The sequence below is a fragment of the Neovison vison genome, chromosome 11, assembly GCF_020171115.1.
Source record: "Neovison vison isolate M4711 chromosome 11, ASM_NN_V1, whole genome shotgun sequence".
NCBI classification, from domain to species: Eukaryota; Metazoa; Chordata; class Mammalia; order Carnivora; family Mustelidae; genus Neogale; species Neogale vison.
In genome coordinates, this window is record NC_058101.1 from 87,529,836 (window position 1) to 87,548,656 (window position 18,821).

At 34.7% G+C, this 18,821-nt stretch overlaps 1 protein-coding gene across 1 annotated transcript in view; it reads right to left on the bottom strand.

The window, feature by feature from the left end:
• SPATA5 (spermatogenesis associated 5) overlaps nucleotides 1–18,821 on the bottom strand; it is a 352,343-nt gene that overhangs the window by 240,622 nt on the left and 92,900 nt on the right. The window contains exons 12-13 of the mRNA XM_044224059.1: nucleotides 17,552–17,605; nucleotides 15,543–15,622 (exon numbers count right to left, since the gene is read on the bottom strand). Of these exons, the coding sequence (XP_044079994.1) occupies nucleotides 15,543–15,622; nucleotides 17,552–17,605 (134 nt within the window). The remainder of the gene's footprint in view (nucleotides 1–15,542; nucleotides 15,623–17,551; nucleotides 17,606–18,821) is intronic.

Below are 18,821 nucleotides of genomic sequence, written 5' to 3' on the forward strand. Positions count from 1 at the left end.
CGAATAACTGCTTACTCATTAAAAAATGTCAAGAATAGGGGCGCCTGGGTGGCTCAGTGGGTTAAAGCCTCTGCCTCGGCTCGGGTCATGATCCCAGGACCCTGGGATCGAGCCCTGCATTGGGCTCTCTGCTCAGTGGGGAGCCTGCTTCCTCCTCCCTCTCTCTCTGCCTGCCTCTCTGCCTACTTGTGATCTCTGTCAAATAAAATCTTTAAAAAAAAAAAAAAATGTCAAGAATAGAGCCAAGTGTTCTAGGTCCAATTTTGCTTTTATATTCTTTACCTGATCCTGACAAGCCTAATGTGAACTTGTTTTAAAATGAATCATCTCATTAGGAAACCTATATACTTGGGAGGGAATTGGATTTTTTTTTTTTTTTATGAATAATGGATACAACCATCTGAAAGAAAATGAACTGGGGAGAAAAAGAAATACAAAAAGATTTTTCTTTTTAGCCCTTTTTAAAGCAAAATTCAGAAAGAGTATGAATTATACTTTCTTCAAATAAATACCATGAAGATGGTAACATCACTGGAACAATAACTATAGTTCTGGCTCCTCTATACACATCTTTAAAATAAAAAAAAAAAATTAAGGGAGAAACAATTTATATTTTAAAAAATTCCAAGCATAAGAGTACTTAAATAAGCTATAATCCATAAAAAATAAAATCATGGGGCACCTGGGTGGCTCAGTGGGTTAAAGCCTCTGGCTTTGGCTCAGGTCGTGATCCCAGGGTCCTGGGATCAAGCCCCACATTGGGTTCTCTGCTCAGCAGCGAGCCTGCTTCCTTTCCCTCCCCCGCCTGCCCCTCTCTCTACTTGTGATCTCTGTCTGTCAAATAAATAAATAAAATTAAAAAAAAATAAAATCACATAACACATTCGTTTTGTCAATATTGTTTAAAAAATAAAAATCTCTTATAAAGATAGAGCTTGTAAGTTATGAAAACACTAAAATTATTAATACCTTTTCTTTTAGGCAAAGAAAAAGAAAAAAAAGAGGCTGGGAAAGGTAAGCAGATTTTTTTTTTTATTTTAAAACAATTTTAAAGTTTTAAACATTTAACCAGTTTAAACAATTTGTTTTGATAATTAAACATGTTTTAAACAATTAAAAAGTTTTTTAACATAAGTCTTTTATACTTTCAATAAAATGTGTTGATATTATAGTAATAAATTTACCTACAGAACACAACTCTATCCCTCAGAAAGAAGTTGGCTCTTCCATAAACAAATGCATTATCTATTTTTTAAAGATTTGTTTATTTTAGAGAGAGAGAGAGAGAGCATACAAGTAGGAGGGGCTAATGGAGATGGAAAAAGTAGAGCAGATTCAGCACTGAGCCCAAGGCAGGGCTCCATCTCATGACCCTGAGATCACAACCTGAACCAAAACCAAGAGTCAAACACTTTAACTGACTGTGCTACCCAGGAGCCCCACAAATGAATTGTTTTTTATAAGTCATTTCCAATACCACGACATTCTTAAACTGACTCATGTTAGACTAGTCTTTGAAAAAAAATTCTAAAGAAAAACTATCATATTCCACTTTTGTAAACAATATTCCACATATTTAAAATTCTACCTATGTTGTCCAGCCGACAATAACTAATAAATAATTATTTAATTTAAAAATTAAACATCTTAAGAGTCTATCAGAATCAGAGATTTCTTAAGATTCCTTGCTCACCTTGTTGGGCTGACTTAAAAATAATCTCTTGAACAAGATCTCTGATTCCCATAAAAAAAAAAATTAAGCTCTTCTGTTCCTGATAAACCATTTGCTTGTGGCATTATTAAAGCTCAGTATATATTCTTCCCACACAGGCAGTTTATCTATGCCTTGCCTATAGCCTCAGGAATATGGAGAGTTCTGATGTCTCATAGAAGATGTGAGGGAAAACCTTCATAAGTAATTATAAAAAAATACCCACTGTCCATTGAATACCTCCCAGATACTGTATTAATAACGAATGACACATATTTAACTTGCTCTGTACCATGTAACCCATGGACTACTTACTTTATTCATCCTAATAACAGCACTGTGAGGTAAATACTACTTTTATTCTCATTATATATAAAAAGAAAACTGAAGCACAGAGAGGTTGAGTAATTTGCCTAAGATTCCACAACTAGCAAATGGCAGAGGCAGGATGTGAACACATATGTACTTGATTCCAGAGTCTATACTCTTTCCATAATACTATAAAGCATAAATAACTTCAGAGTTTCGCAAACCAAATACACCAATGTGCCAAAGTAGGTTGAAATACCTGTAACAGCTATCTTTTAAACCGTCACACAGTGAGGGAGACCTATTGATTACAGTTGAAAGAAAAAAAACACTTAATTGTACTGAAGAAATAGATGCCAATTTAAAAGAAAGAACCACCAAAATTCAAAACCTGAAAGCAAAAACTAATGAATGTCAAGAATCAATAATGCCTTAAGTTTTCTAGCTTAAATCTATGCTGTCAGAGTGTGATCAATATTCAGCATGAGCCTGACAGTAAATAAGCTATTTTAGGTTCACAGGATATCCTATAAAAGTAGAGACATACATAGTGAGTTATATTCTCCAGCTGTCCTTAGCTCTGTGAGCAGCATGTGCTCAGCATAACTGTAACTTTGTATAAACTGTTAACATAGAGAATGACATAAAAGTATGTATTTTTCCATTTCGCCATGACTCCCAGTAAAACTTCCAAGCTAACGAAGGCAATACTCATTACATCTGTATAGTCTGACTAAAATACAATGTTAGAGAAACAAGTGATTCTTAACCCCACAGTTCAATTTACTCATTGCCAAAAGCAGTTTTTTGAAGAGAATTTTTTTCACACTCCTAACATCCCCACACTAATTGTCATGAACATAATCCAATAAAATAAATAATAAGGAAAATTAACATATGTCAGCTCAAACTAATTTTCTGAAAAAAGTGGTCTAATAACTGAAGCAGAGAAGATGCTTCTAAACATGCTCATTTCTTAGTGCCATTGATCTAGAAATGGTGACACAGAAAATTACAATTCTGTACTTATTATAATGAATTATTTTTTTTAAGATTTTATTTAACTTCCACTTGTTAACATACAGCATAATATTAGTTTCAGATAAACAACACAGTGATTCAACACTGCCATACAACACCAGGTGCTCATCAAAACAAGTGCCCTCCTTAATCCCCCTCAAACACACACACACACACACACACACACACACACACACACCCATCCCCCAACTCAACTGACTTTTGGGAACCATCAGTTTGTTCTCCACAGCCAAGAGTCTGTTTTTCGATTTGCCCCGCCTACTTTTCCTTTGCTCATTTGTTCTGTTTCTTAAATTCCACATATAAGCGAAATTATACAGTATTTGTCTTTCTCTGACTGACTTATTACACTTAGCATAATACTCTCTAGCTCCATCCATGTCCTTGCAAATGGCAAGATTTCATTCTTTTTATAGCTGAGTAATAATATTCCACTGTGTGTGTAGCAGGGGGAGCTGTTTCTATAATTTGGCTACTGTAGACAATGCTGCTTTAAAGACTGGGGTGGATGTAGCCTTTGCAATTAGTACTTTTGTATTCTTTGGGTAAATAACTAGTACAACAATTGCTGGATCACATGGTAGTTCTATTTTTAACTTTTTGAGGAACCTCTATACTTTTTCCAGAGTGGCTGCACCAATGTTTGCGTTCCCACCAACAATGCAAGAGGGTTCCCCTCTCTCTACATCTTCACCAACACCTGTTCTTTCCTGTGTTGTTGATATTAGACTTTCTGACAAGTGTGAGGTGGTATCTCACTGCAGTTTTGATTTGCATTTCCCTGATAATGAGTGATATTGAGCACCTTTTCGTTGTCTGTTGACCATCTATATGTCTTCTTTGGAAAAACATCTATTCATGTCTTCTGCCCATTTTTAACTGGATTATTCATTTGGGGGATGTTTAGTTTAACACATTCTTTACATATTTTAGATACTAACCCTTTATCAGACATATCATTTGCATATCTTCTCCTATGCCATAGGTTGCCTTTTAGTTTTACTGATTGTTATCTTTGCTGCAAAGAAGGTTTTTATTTTGATGAAATCCCAATACTTTATTTTTGCTTTTGTTTCCCTCATCTCAGAAGACATTATCTAGAAAGAATTTACTACAGTCACTGTCAAAGAGTTTGTGGCCTGGGTTCACTCCTAGGAGCTTTATGATTTCAGATCTCAAATTTAGGTCTTCAATCCATTTTGAACTTATTTTTATGTGTAGTGTAAGAAAGCAGACCAGTTTCATTCTGCATGATGCTATCCAGTTTTCCCAAAAGCATTTGTTGAAGAGATGGTCTTTTTCCCATTGGATATTTTCCTGCTTTGTTGAAGATTAAATGACCATATATCTGTGGGTTCTTTTCTAGGTTTTCTATCCTATTGAATCTATGTGTCTATTTTTATGCCAGTACCATACTGTTTAGATTACTAACAGCTTTGTAATATAATTTGAAGTCTGGAATAGTGATGCCTCCAGGCTTGCTTTTCTTTTTCAAGGCTGTTTTGGCTATTCAGGGTCTTTTGTGGTTCCATACAAATTTTAGGATTATTTGTTCTAGTTCTGTGAAAAATGCTGGTGATATTTTGATAGGGACTGCATTAAATGTGTAGATGCTTTGGGCAGTATAGACATTTTCATAATATTTGTTTCCAATCCATGAGCATGAAATAACTTTCCAGTTTTTGTGACAACTTCAATTTCTTCATCAATGTTTTATAGTTTTCAGAGTATAGGTCTTTCACCTCTTTGGTTAGGTTTATTCCTAGGTTTTTGGTGCAGTTGTAAATGGGACTGATTCCTTAATTTCTCTTTCTCTTGCTTCATTATTGTTGTATAGCATTACCCTGATATCAAAACCAGGTACGGACACCACAAAAAAAGAGAACTACAGGCCAATATCCCTGATGAGCATAAATGTGAAAATTCTCAAGAACCAAATCTGAGAATTCTCAAACCAAAACTGAGAATACATTAAAAAAATCATTCACCATGATCAAGTGGAATTTATTCCTGGTTGCACGGTGATTCAACTGCTAATCAATCAACATGAAATACCACATTAATAAAAGGATAAAAAATATGAATATTTCAATAGACGCAGAAAAGCATTTGACAAAATACAACCAATTCATGAGGAAAACCCTCAACAAAGTAGGTTTACAGGGAACCTACCTCAACCTAATAAAGGCCATATATGAAAACCCCACAACTAATTCCCATCTAAATGGGGAAAAACTGTGAGCATTTCCTCTATAGTCAGGAACAAGACTCCCTCACATCCACCCTCATCACTGTTATTTAACAAGTACTGAAAGTCCTAGCCACAGCAATCAGACAACAACAAAAACAAATAAAGGCTCATACAAATGAGCAAGGAAGAAGTAAAACTTTCCCTACCTGCAGATGACATGATTCTCTATATAGAGAAAGATTCAACCAAAAAACTGATAAATGAACTTAGTTAAAGTCACAGGAAATAATGAACTATTATATAACATGAAGTTTTAAAAATCATCCTGGTTAGTACTCATTGGGAAGGCTGCTTTGAATTGGGGAAGGAGTTTTGATATTCAATAAGCTTGCGTTCAAATGCCAGCTTTACCACTTATTTTTATGTGTAAACTTGTGGAAAAGATACGTAAATCTCTCTGAACCTCAGTTTTCTCAAAATCTGGATAGTAGGCTCATACCTTCCTCAAAATTAGATAAAATGTATAGAAGATCTAGTACAATGCTCAGCACAAAAAAAATGTTAACAGGCAGTAATTATAAACATTATCATTATTATAATTATCACTGTTATAATTGGCTTAACAATAAAATCTATAACTTTTTAACATTACCTTAACAAATAAACTAAATAGGGGTGTATGGTATATAAATTGTTGCTGACACCATTGGTAGAAGATTTTCAGAAGTTAGTATAGCACACGTCAGTACATACATCCAGATTCATACTGCCAATTCCCTACCTAGATTTACTTGCAACATGGTAGAAAGTTATCAAAATTCCTTAATTTTGCCATGAAAACCACCAACATAATACTAAGACAAGAACTGCTCTTCTGGAGCTCTTCATAACTATTTGGCATGCCAAAGCCAGTAACTGTAATAAACTAAACTAAGGTTCTTTCTTTCTGTAAGACGTATTAGTAGGAGATTGCTGTACATTGGTACTTAGAGTTCTTTACATTTTAATGTTAACTATGTATTAGCTGTTCAAATGTAATAGTAGCTTGGGCTCCTTTGAGTCCTCAAGGAATGATCTGAGTAGCTAAAACTTCCAGATAAGAGTATTTTTAGACTTTTCAGATTTTTTAAATGATTTTTTTAAATGAAAAACCTTCTAATCTTTCTAAAACAGAGAAATATAATACACTTATAGGATTGTTCGCAGATACAGAAATGCTTGGATCAAGAAACACACTAATTAGAAGAAAATCTCTACTTGTTTGATTTCTTGGATCTATACCAAAAGAAGTTCTCATCTGTTTTTTGTTTTGTTTTGTTTTTTTCCCCCTGCTCTCTTTTGTCTTCTAAATGAACTTTTGCTTTTTTTGTGTGGAGGGGGATGGATACTGATTCAGGATCTTCATTTATATGCTCTAAGTATAGCTACAGACACCTAGGATTTGGTACCCAAAGACTTGGGTGCTTGCTTGAAAAAAACTTGATTAAAGTAAGTTGAACTACAATAAAATAAGTCTTATTGAATAGCTGTCTGGGTAGAGGGTAACTTGGTGACCGTTCTGTAAAATTAATTAGTATACCAAGGAAGGCAAGAATCTTTCTCAAATATCTCCTCACTTAACCTAAAAAATACGATTTTTCATTATTGTTGCTATCCTTTGTCATCATTTGATTACTTTGCAATCAGGTACATTATAAAGAATAAGTATCATTCTGTATCCTTAGCACAACTGACAAAGTTTGGTGAGCCCACACCCACTTTCAGACTTAGTATGTATAAAAACTACTGAGTTTTTTTGAAAAAAGTATCAATTATCACTTAATTTATTTCTTTTTAGAGCTCTTTGACAGGTGAATATATTCCAAAGCTTACAAATGATTCTTTATAATGAAAATGATGGTGCTTCTATGAACATAAGACAGGTGAGAAAATTCTGAAAGACAGTCTTAGTATTTAATTTTAAAAGAAAATTGGTTCACAAAGGACACTAAAATATATTGAAGTCAGACTCCACTAATAACCAAGTGAACATAATCTGTAGTTTCTCTGAGCCTTCATTCCTTTATTCAAAAATAAACATCTGGGTGCTTCTTTGCTAGGCACTGTGCTAGACATCTGAGATAAGATCATGAAGATATTATTGTTCCTTTGAGGATTTTGTAATTACTGGCATGTATGAACAAGGGGGTTGAATTAGAAAATATAGATAGAGGGGCGCCTGGGTGGCTCAGTGGGTTGAAGCCTCTGCCTTCGGCCCAGGTCATGGTCTCAGGGTCCTGGGATCGAGCCCCACATCGGGCTCTCTACTCAGCAAAAAGCCTGCTTCCCCCTCTCTCCCTGCCTGCCTCTCTGCCTACTTGTGATCTCTGTCTTTCAAATAAATAAATAAAATCTTTTTTTAAAAAAAAAAGAAAATATAATTCTGTATTCTGTGTTGGTATTGTGTAGACCCCAAGTAAACTTACTTCATTCATTATTTTTAATAAAAATATTCATAGTCAAAAACTCATTACTTACACCTCCAACTGGCACTTCTAAATAGAAAAGAAGTGAAACTCCTACTTGTCCAATTTGCTATTTATTATAGGAGGAAATGGTGGCTGTATTAAATGTTGATGATTAGGTGAAGGAAATTCTTTGGATTCCCATTACCCAGCTGCCTTTGCCCTTTATTTCCACAGATCATTGAGAGTTAGCTGGAGAATAGCACAGTGAAAATGTTTTATGGGCTGAGAAATATTCTTGGCTGACTTTCAAAGGTGCAGTAGGAAACAAAAACCATAAAACTGACATCCTAGGAAATCAAAACCAACTCCAAGAAAAAGTTTAAAAACAAATGTGTAATCACTAACATAATGAAATGATTTTATAAAACTTTATTATCTGCTAGAGATAGGCAACACAACAATGGAAAAAAGATGTTCAGTTGTAGAAAATACTGAAGCTAGACTTTCCTAAAACATTAATTCTCTTTTCCCTTTAGAAGTCAAGGCCCTTTTCCAAGTTATTCTTATTCAAAAGTCATACAGTGCCATGGACCTAAGGGACGTTTAGGGTATCTTAAAATGGGTCAGTAAACTATAGCCACAGGCTAAATGTGGCCAGCCAACTGTTTTCTTACTGGCTTACATATTCTCTATCGCTGCTTTTGCAATATAGAAGCAGAGATGAAGAGTTGCAATAGAGACCATGGACCAAAAAGACAAAAATGTTTACTAACTGGCCTGGTACAGAAAAGGTGTGCAAACCACTATCCTAAAAAAATGTCACTGCCGTGACTGTACAGATTAAACAGACTGTATTCTTCAATACTAAAATTTTCACAAAAATGATATGAACATTTCCTTTTTAACTCCTTCAATAAAATGAAATGCCCCATCATTTGCCCCTTCGTATGATTTCTAAATTACAGACCAGCGTCTTATCTATCCAAGTTAAATTTTTTCTAGTATTAATTTTTAAATATCATGGAGTTCTGAATGGTAGGCATCTGACTTTGTTTCTTAAAAACTACCTCCCACACTCCCATAGTCAGTACTGATGCTTGGAAGAGGCCTAAGAAAGGCCTAAAGAAGGCTAGCCAAATATGCATTACTCTGAACATGAAGATTACCTATGATAATTTTCTTAATGGATGGGAAACACAAGCAAGCTTTCATTTCAAAGACAACAGAACTACAATAAGAGACCTATGTGTCCTACAAGAACAAAAAGTAATTCCCAATTTCTAATAAAATGATGCAACAGCCCATCTCTCTAAGGAAAGCTGTACCTTTAATCTGTGGTATGGTATTCAGCCACAGTGCACAGACACAAAACAAAAATAATCACAAAACTCTGCTACATTTCATAAAACTATTAAAATGAAAAATGTTAGACATTTTGCATTTCTTCTTTTGCTCTCTTTTCCCCAGCATTTCTGTTTAATATTAAGAGTTTACAAATGTGAAAACCATGTTATATCTGGGGTAATCAAGTATAAATTAGGAAAATCTGCATACAAGGAACTAGGCATTTAATTCATTGATTTGAAATACAGATTTACAAAACAGTGGTTAAAGTATTTAATAAGCGGTTATTGTTAGAATTTCCTAAACATAAAAATATTCTTTAAATATTTACCTACATGAGAATTTTTACTACAACATAAACACACTTTTTCAATCTCAAATCCTGACTGTATAAGAGACAAGAGTAGTACAGTTCAAAGAGCACTGAATCAGAAAACATGAAAACATGTGCCCAGGCCATAAAGGGATTATGTGCCTAAGGTCTTAAAATCCAGGGGCTTCTGTTCTGAAGAACAAAAGTTGCACAAGATGACTTATAACAACTTTTTCAGCTATAAAAGTTTATGATTTTATGAAATTTTTAAAAGTACCATAAATATCACATTAGAAAAAAGTACTACCCTCCTTGAAAGTGTCATTTAGAAAAATGATACTCACAAAATTTCTTCCACAGTGCTTAGTGTTGCGAAATCACTGAATTTACCTGAAATCTGGATATGCTATTAAAAGAGGATATTGCATTTCCTGATCATTATTTTTAAATTCAGCGCTCTTTTCAGAATGCTGCTAAGCCTGAAACCTTCATTTTCAATGAAAGTTGGCTCAGAACTCCTTTTTTCCCCAACCACTCCAAGTAACAATTGTAAATGATTAAATGCAGTAACAAAAAAGTAGTTAATATCACAGATTCTCCCAACACCTTACAGAAACTCTCATTCAGTCAGCTTTTACCTAGGAACTTAATCTTTTTCATTTTTCTATATATTTAATCATCTTTTTTACATTCTAGTCATAAAACAAAATCCTGAATATTTTTTGTGTTTAATAGCATCGCTTTTATAAAACAGAACAGATTATCTTCTTTCTCCCAAATAACAAGGTTACTATCTTTCTTCTGTTCCTTTTTTTAAGGTTTTATTTGTTTGAGAGAGAGAGAGAGGGAGAGAGAGAAAGAGTGCACGCGTGCATATGAATCAAGCAGATTCCATGCTGAGTGCAGAGCCCAACACAGGGCTCCATCCCCCAACCCAGGAGATTATGACCTGAGCTGAAACCGAAAGTCAGATGCTCAAAGTGACTGTGCCACCCAGGGACCCCACTTTTTTCTATTTCTAAGATAAATCTTTCTTCCTATTTTAAATTTTTGAAATCGGATGTCTCTTGGAGTTGGTGACTTCTTGGCTTCATATCACAGTTTAAGGCTACATTTTTCATCAGTAATGCTATATATAATAATGATGTATCTTTTTATTTTATTTTATTAACATATAATATATTATTTGCTTCAGGGGTACCGGTCTGTGAATCATCAGTCTTACACAATTCATAGCACTCACCTAGCACATACCCTCCCCAATATCCATAACCCAGCCACCCTATCCCTTCCCCTCCACCCCCAGCAACCCTCAGTTTGTTTCCTGAGATTAAGAGCCTCTTATGGTTTATCTCCCTCCCTGGTCCCATCTTGGAATACTATGCAGCCATAAAAAAACCTCACCACCACCACCACCACCAAAAAAACCCCCGAAATCTTGTCATTTGCGACGTGGATGGAATGTTGTTGGGTATTATGGTATTATGGGTATTATGCTGAGCGAAGTATGTCAATCAGAAAAAGACAATTATCATATAATCTCTCCGATATTATGAATTTGAGAGGCAGGGCAGGGGGTTGTAGGGTAAAGGGAGAGGAAAAATAATGATGTGTCTTACCACTAAAGGCATCTTAGACTGATGAAATACCATAGTACCCATCATCTGTAGATCTTGTTTTCTAATTTCCCAAATGTTTCAGTTTCAGCCACTAGAATGTAAACTCTGTTAGGACAGGATTTATTTCTATGTCTATTACTATATTTCTATCTATATGGAAATTATTACTATTAACAGTAGAATATCTATGCAGACATTATAAGAAACACTAAAGTTTTTTAAGTTGTTACTAACATGCCAGCTACTGTGTCAAGCACTGTGTCAAGCACTTTACGTGCATTTAATTCTAACAACCTAAAATTTGTTAGTACTATCATCTCCAATTTACAAATAAAGAAAAAAAGGCATAGAGAAGTTAAGGAAATTGCCCTAGGTCCTGGTCACTATTTTAACCCCAACATAAAGCCTGTTGCAGACTACGCATTCAATAAATATTTACTGAACAAATGAATGAATGAATGCTGGCAAAGGAATGTAACAACAGCCCAGTTAGACAAACAGGGTCATTACTAAAGTAACTCACAGAGAAAATGCACAATAAATACAAGATTGAAAGGTTAGTTAGCTACTAATATCTGGAATCCTAGAATCTGTGGTATGGTAGTCGAGTCAAAAAGTGGCTCAGAATATCTGCCCTGGAGTCAAAATATCTAAATTCAAATCCCAGCTCTGATGACCTTGAGCTATCATATTCATGCATCTATATGTCTAAGATTTTTAACCTGTAAAACTGAGATGAAAATAGGACCTACACAAGGTTGTTGTAATGAGTACAAGCTAAAACAAAATAAAAAAAGACCGTAAATAGTGAGTGAGGTCAAACAAAGAGAGTCACATTATTTAGAAGTTAATTAAACAAACAAGATGAGCCTCTTTAGCTCTAGGGGTAAGTTCCTAATTTCAAACCCCTTCTAATCATGCTTAAGGTTTGGCATTACCAGGCAATCAATGTCAGGAAATGAGGATGATTCAGGATCCTGAGACTAACTAGAATGTCCTAAACAAGGAAGATCTTCTAGGCATCTCCAGGTTAGTCAGTGGCTATTTTATCTATCAAAGAAGACTGGTCTAAGAGAATACAGCATATGGGGACTTGCTCTATATCTCTCCACTTCTGAGGACAGGACTACTGCCCAGGACAAGGCTGACCAATGATTTATTGCCCAGCTTGCTCTCTCCTCCTGACTACAACCCTGAAAAGGGTAAATATTTAAGCTAGTATGAAGCTCAGGCAGAGTACCGGAGCCAACTGTCAATTGTATGATATCCTACCTTGCATTAAGGCAGAGGCCTTTCTGTGAGGTTTTTTTTCCTTCACCTGTAAAGCACTCAAAACAATTTCTAATACATAACAAGCACTAAATGAGTATTACCTAATATTATTAGCTCAGTTTAATTTATGCCTCTTCCCTATCTCAGTGCTTTACTTGCTGATATAATACCTCTTTTCCAAAGAGCTCTGCTACTTTAACAACATTTTCAATTTTCCCAAATCTTAGATCATTAAAGCACTTCATAAAGGGAACCTTATAACATTTTCTCTAACTCACAATATGAATTCAGAACACCCATAATTTAAATGGTATTCAGAAAAAAAGAAGTGAACACTAGGCTTATTTATTTTTCAAACCCCAAAGAAATTTAAATGGAACAGGGAGGAGGAGAAAATAGTGGTTGTAATTAGATACTTTGATAAGCATGAAAAAAAAAAATCTCTCGTTCTGAAAGCACAAATATTTCTAAAGCTAAGCAAACAATATACCCAAGTTCTTTTTTTTTTTTTTAAAGATTTTGTTTATTTGACAGAGAGAGATCACAAGTAGGCAGAGAGGCAGGCAGAGAGAGAGGGGGAAGCAGGCTTCCCGCTGAGCAGAGAGCCCGATGTGGGGCTTGATCCCAGGACCCTGGGATCATGACCTGAGCCCAAAGCAGAGGCCTCAACCCACTGAGCCACCCAGGCGCCCCAATATACCCAAGTTCTATTTACAATGTGCTTCCTGGCTGCAAACCTCAGTTCCATGGCTAATTTGAGTAACTTCAAATAGTCAAAATAATTGATTTAACAAACAAAAGATAATAGGGACTAGAGTATATAATAATTCTCTGCTCAATTTGTTAAACATTTTAAGTTTAGAAATTAAAGTCTTGATAAGAAGAAACAGTCTTTTTATGCACCATTATTTTTGAACTAGTCATATGGGTTTGACCTGAATGTTATCATAGAAAACATAAAAACAATGAACAAATTAAAGCAATAACTATTCTATAGCCCAATATTATGTAGAAATGCTTACTAGTTTATGGAATTTTAAATTTTTCCATGTTTTCTATTTCTTTAACAATGCATAAAATTGGTTTAGTATCTTGGGTATCTTATACTTTTGGTACATATCAATAACTGTTTTTTCAATTTCTAGGAACTGTCCAATTCAAGTAGCTGAAGAACAAAAATATATATGTGGAGGTTTTACATATTTTGGTTTTTAGGTGCCCGCATTCTTATTAGATAAAACAATTATCTTCTAGGCAATGCTGGCCATAACACAATTTTTAAAAAGAAATACAGAAAGAAAAAACAAATAAACAAGAGAAAACAGAGTATCACACTTTGAAATTCTTATGACTATCAAAAATAATCTACGTAAAACTTAGTGCACCTAAGATATAACCAACTAGAAGTCTCTACTTTGGACCATGAGCATTATGGTTTTTTTTGCTTTGTTTTAATCAGCTTCATCGTTGTTTTGTTGTTTTCTTTCTTTCTATTTTATTTTTCAGTAGGCTCCATACTCAGTGTGGAGCCCAACGAGGAGCTTGGGCTCATGACCATGAACTCATGACCTGACATCAAGACCAGAGCTGAGATCAAGAGTTAGACATTTAACTGAGCCATCAAGGTACCACTTATTGTTTTCTGAAACATCAATGAACATGACCAAAAATTTTTCTATACAAAGGAAACACCACAGAATTTATTTGACCTTGGTTTGAATAAGTCACTGAAGGACGGAGGTACACAAACACAATATGGTGAAGACTATTGGGGAAATAATATCTGGAGGCTGCAAATCACTAGCATCTCTAAAATATCTGCAAATTTCTATGGGGCCAAATTGCCCACAAAAACAGGATATTCCTATCAAGTGCCTTGTCTGATTTCTCACACCATTTTATTTCAAAAGTATTTTATGAGAACTCTGCTATATATACTACCTCACATCTGGTTCATATTTAACAATGTATCCCACCCTGTTCCTTTTTAGGCTCCAAAAATGTCTCTGATGTCACATAAATGTGGCAGGTCACACTGCTTCAGCAAACTTCTCTGGTTTCTTCTCTTGTAGTTAGGTGAACTTGAGCTACTTGTAATCTTTTATGACACTTCACCTCAGAAGTAATAAGACAGTCTAAGTACTTCAACTCATAAAGTAAAAAGACAGTAGGTATTTATAGGTTATCCAATGGGTAGAGTGAAGAGGAGGGCAGACTACCACCCAGTAATAGTCTCCTCATGATAGTTCGTATTCTCATCTGATGAGGCAGCTCTACCCAGGAAAGAAAAGAGCACCAACGTCTGTTACAGGCTTTAACACTGGGACTAAAAGGTGCCATCTACCATCACTGTAATTATTATCAGCAAAACTTTTTCTTTTTTTTAAAGATTTTATTTATGTATGTCAGGGAGAGAGAGAGAGCACACAAGCGGGGGAGCAGCAGGCAGAGGGAGAAGCAGACTCCCGAAGTAGAGAGGAGCCCGAAGTAGAGCTCCATCCCAGGACCCCGGGTTCAGGACTTGAGGCAGATGCTTCATCGACTAAGCCACCCAGGCATCCCAAGCAAAACTTTTCTAATCAATATATAGCTCAAGAAGGTACGCACAAAGCATACAAATTAACATTCTCCACATGAAGTACTTGTAATATATAATCTTTAAAAGGCCTTCTAAACATTTTTAGAGGAAAAAAATCATACTCGTAAGCAGTTAAGATACATGCACACATACCCATACACACACATACACATCTGTACACACACACACACACACACACACACAATCTGTTTGAAATGATATAAATAATCTTTATTGCTTGAGATTCAGGAACAAAACTATTAGTACTAATTTTTATTCTACTGTAACTCTATTTAGGAAATATAATCCAGAGAATACTAAAATCTATAAAATAACACCTTTTATTACAATTGGTTTTACTATATTGTATAATTATCCTTAATGGAGTTTTGTTTACAGTTTTTATCATATGCATATAAAAAGTTTGACTGGCAGTACTAGGGTAAACAATGTAAAAACTATAAATAATAAGCTATAAAAATTAACTCAAATGTCCCAAATGGATATCAGTATTTTAAAAAAAAAAAAAAGTATATGAAAGTATTATAAAGTGATAACATGAAATAGTTGGGTATAAGAGAAAAAAACTACATGAATTTAAAAAATGTTTTTATTTAGTCTAAATGTATTAATAAATAAAATCTATATATGAAGTGTTAATTTACTTTACAATGTAATTGCTAATATTTAATAGCAATCCTTTTAAATATTTCTTACCTGCCCCTTTCAACTGCTAAGGCATCAAGTTCATCAAAGAAAATAATGGACGGGGCCACTGCTCTCGCTTTTCGGAAGAGCTGGTGAAAAGAATGCCACATTAGCTAAAGATAGCAAACTTCAGAAAATTTTGCAGTTGGCTTTAGTTTGAAAACTATGTTGGGAACTAAATCTATTATGTGCAAGCCAACCAGCCCAATCATGACCAAACTTCAATTTCCACATCTAGAAAATGGAGATAATGATAAATATTTGCCTCAGAAGATTATTTTTAAGAACTGAGTTTAAAAAAAGAATGCAAAGCATTTAGCACAGTGCCAGGAATATTATAAGAGCTCAGTAAATGACAGTTATTATTAATAATCATAAACACACATTTAAAAGAAAAACCACAAACATGTAAAATCAGTTATAGCTTAGCATATAAAATACCCACAAACCCAAAAGCCACCCTCCTTACTCCTTTCTCTGAAGACTGTGCAGAAAAATAATGGCTGACATAAAGCCAGGACAAGAAAAATGACCAAACCTTGGAAGAGCACAGACTGATAAGACCAGAAGTCAAATGCTACCAACAACAGGGACTGGCCAGCTAGCCAGTCACGAGGGCAAAAAATGTGGAAACGGGCTAGAAAAAGTCAGCACAGGCAGAAAGAAATCTGCAATGTAGGCCCCCATCTTCTGGTCACAAGGATCATGACCATAAAAATAAAACATTAATATTAATAAATATTGCCTTTTTCTTATTTTAATCAATGAGGATACTGTTGTTGTTGTTAATGTTTCCTACAATTACCACTGTCTACATTTTCAAGAAAGAAGAAAAAGGACAAAGAGTAACTTAAGATTTTTTCTTAGATGAAAAACCAAGTATTCCAATCTCTAATTCTCTTGGGTTGGTACCCAGGTATTGACAAATGGAGGCCATCTGTTCCATTGCTGTTTGTGTATTCTCTTCCTCGTTTAGCTTCTGTAAGGATACAGGGCGTCTATGTGAGGCAGATCAACCTCTGCTTAGGAAAGCCAAGACTTGTGGTCAAATTCCTATAGTTACCCGACTCCAAGTGCCCTGATTTTGCATGAATTTATCAGTTGTGCAGCTTCCACAATATGGGTGAGTGGCCTATCAATTAGGTACTGGCTTTAAATCTTAGAAGGGGGATGCATCATAATTGAGGTAATATTTATAGTTACAGCACCAAATTCTTTGAGTTGGGGGAAAAGATGATTTAAATATTTCAAAGGTTTTAAGTTTTTTTTTTCATTCTGTATATTTATATTTTTATTCATTTAGTCTTTAAATATAATACACTATCTATACACCATATACGGTACTAAAATGTGATGGTAAAATCACAAAAAAAATTTATATCCTTTTCAAGTATTACATACTAACTATATTGACATTTATTATATAGCATAATAATGCTTAACTATTTTACCTACATTATTTGACAGAGCTACAATACTTACTAAAGATCTTCGAATACAGTCTATAATATGCTGCTGATATGTACACAGATTTTTATAAGAACTTAGAAACGTAACATGTAAACATGTTACGGGGGGGGATGCATTATCTAAGTCACCAGGCAAAGGTAAAATAATTAAAATAAGGACAGTACAGTGAAATTTTCATATACTAAGCTTATTCAATTTAAAGGACTTCATAATTTAAAGGATTTAAATCTCATTCTGAGATCAAGCATTCCTTGTAAGTACAGGAGTATTTTTTTTTAATGAAATGCGGGCAGTTGTTAAAATCTTTATTTGGTAAAACTACATGTTCATAGTATTATGATGTTTAAATATAAAGATGAAGTATTGTAGATGATCGAAATTGCATTTTTAAGTAATAAAATAATGCTTGCCTGAATGACAAATATACCACTAGAATTTGGATTTGGAAATTTCAGCATCTACAATCCAAAACAAAATGGAAACCATACAGAAGGACAGAAGGATGGTTCCCCTACACAGAATTCCACTTCAAGACATAATCATCTTACCTCTCTAACCGCTCTTTCAGATTCACCAACATATTTATTCATTAATTCAGGCCCCTGCATGAAAAGAAAACAACTGTTCAATGTCCTTTAAATGTAACCACATGTGTGTCTTTTGATGAAAGATAAAATGAATACTTAAAAGAAAAAAAAAAGAGGAAAAAATAAAAATCTGCTCTCAACTAAATTGGTTCCCTTAGCATACTTATTTTCATTGGGTGTTACTTATGTCTCAAAATTAAAGCCATTCTATATTTCAAAAACTACACATCAATATAAAGGAAAGGCTGTGACTAAACATAATAGTTTAACTTCTACTTCATCTACCTATCAAAGCATATTTTTATTATAGATCAGGCATGGTGCTAGGTATTGAAGACAGAACAGTCTAATTTGGAAGACCAACAAAGAGATATCATCCATGTATTCCCAGATCTAACCAGTGGCTGGTTCTGAGTAGGTCTACATGTCATTTTGGATCCCGGTCCACCAGATCAATATCCTCCTCTGGCAAGAAACAAGACCTCAGGGCTATTCTTCTTAGGACTCCATAATAATTCCTGAGAATGGAATGGAAGTCATGTAATCCATGATATTATTTTATAGTCCCTGAGTGTTTCCTATATAAATGCCACTCTTGGACACTCTGCTCTCACTTGTCTGGGCCATGTAGACACTGACTATAAGAAACTGCAGGGCCAAACATGCTCTTCTCAGCTGATTTAAATGAGTACAGTGAGAGAAACTTCCCACAGCTGAGAAAGACACTTAGCATTATAGGACAAACTTTATACCAATATTTGAAGGGAATAGTTGTAGTTCTCAGGACAGCAGTGTTTTTTGTTTTGTTTTTATTTTTTTTAATTTGGGGGGGGGTAAGGCACAGGCAGAGGGAGAGGGTGAGGGAGAAAGAGAATCTTAAGCAGACTCCATGCCCAATGTGTGAGCCCAACACAGGGCTTAATCTCACAACCCTGAGATTATGACCTGAGCTGAATTCAAGAGTCAGGTGTTCATCTGAAAGAACCACACAGGCACCCCTTGTTTTGTTTTCAATATCCCATGACTTTTGTGATGGGATGATTATGTGCCATTAGACAGTAGGTAGGTGTGCAATAAAAAAGAAAGCCTATTGTTTTTCACACAATATATGACACTTTATATATTTAAGAAAGAAAAAATGTTAACATTCAAAAGCGTTAAATGTAAAAAGAACCCCAAGAACAAACAAAAAAGTGTGCATCTTTGCATCAGTGATATGCAGTGTATCACT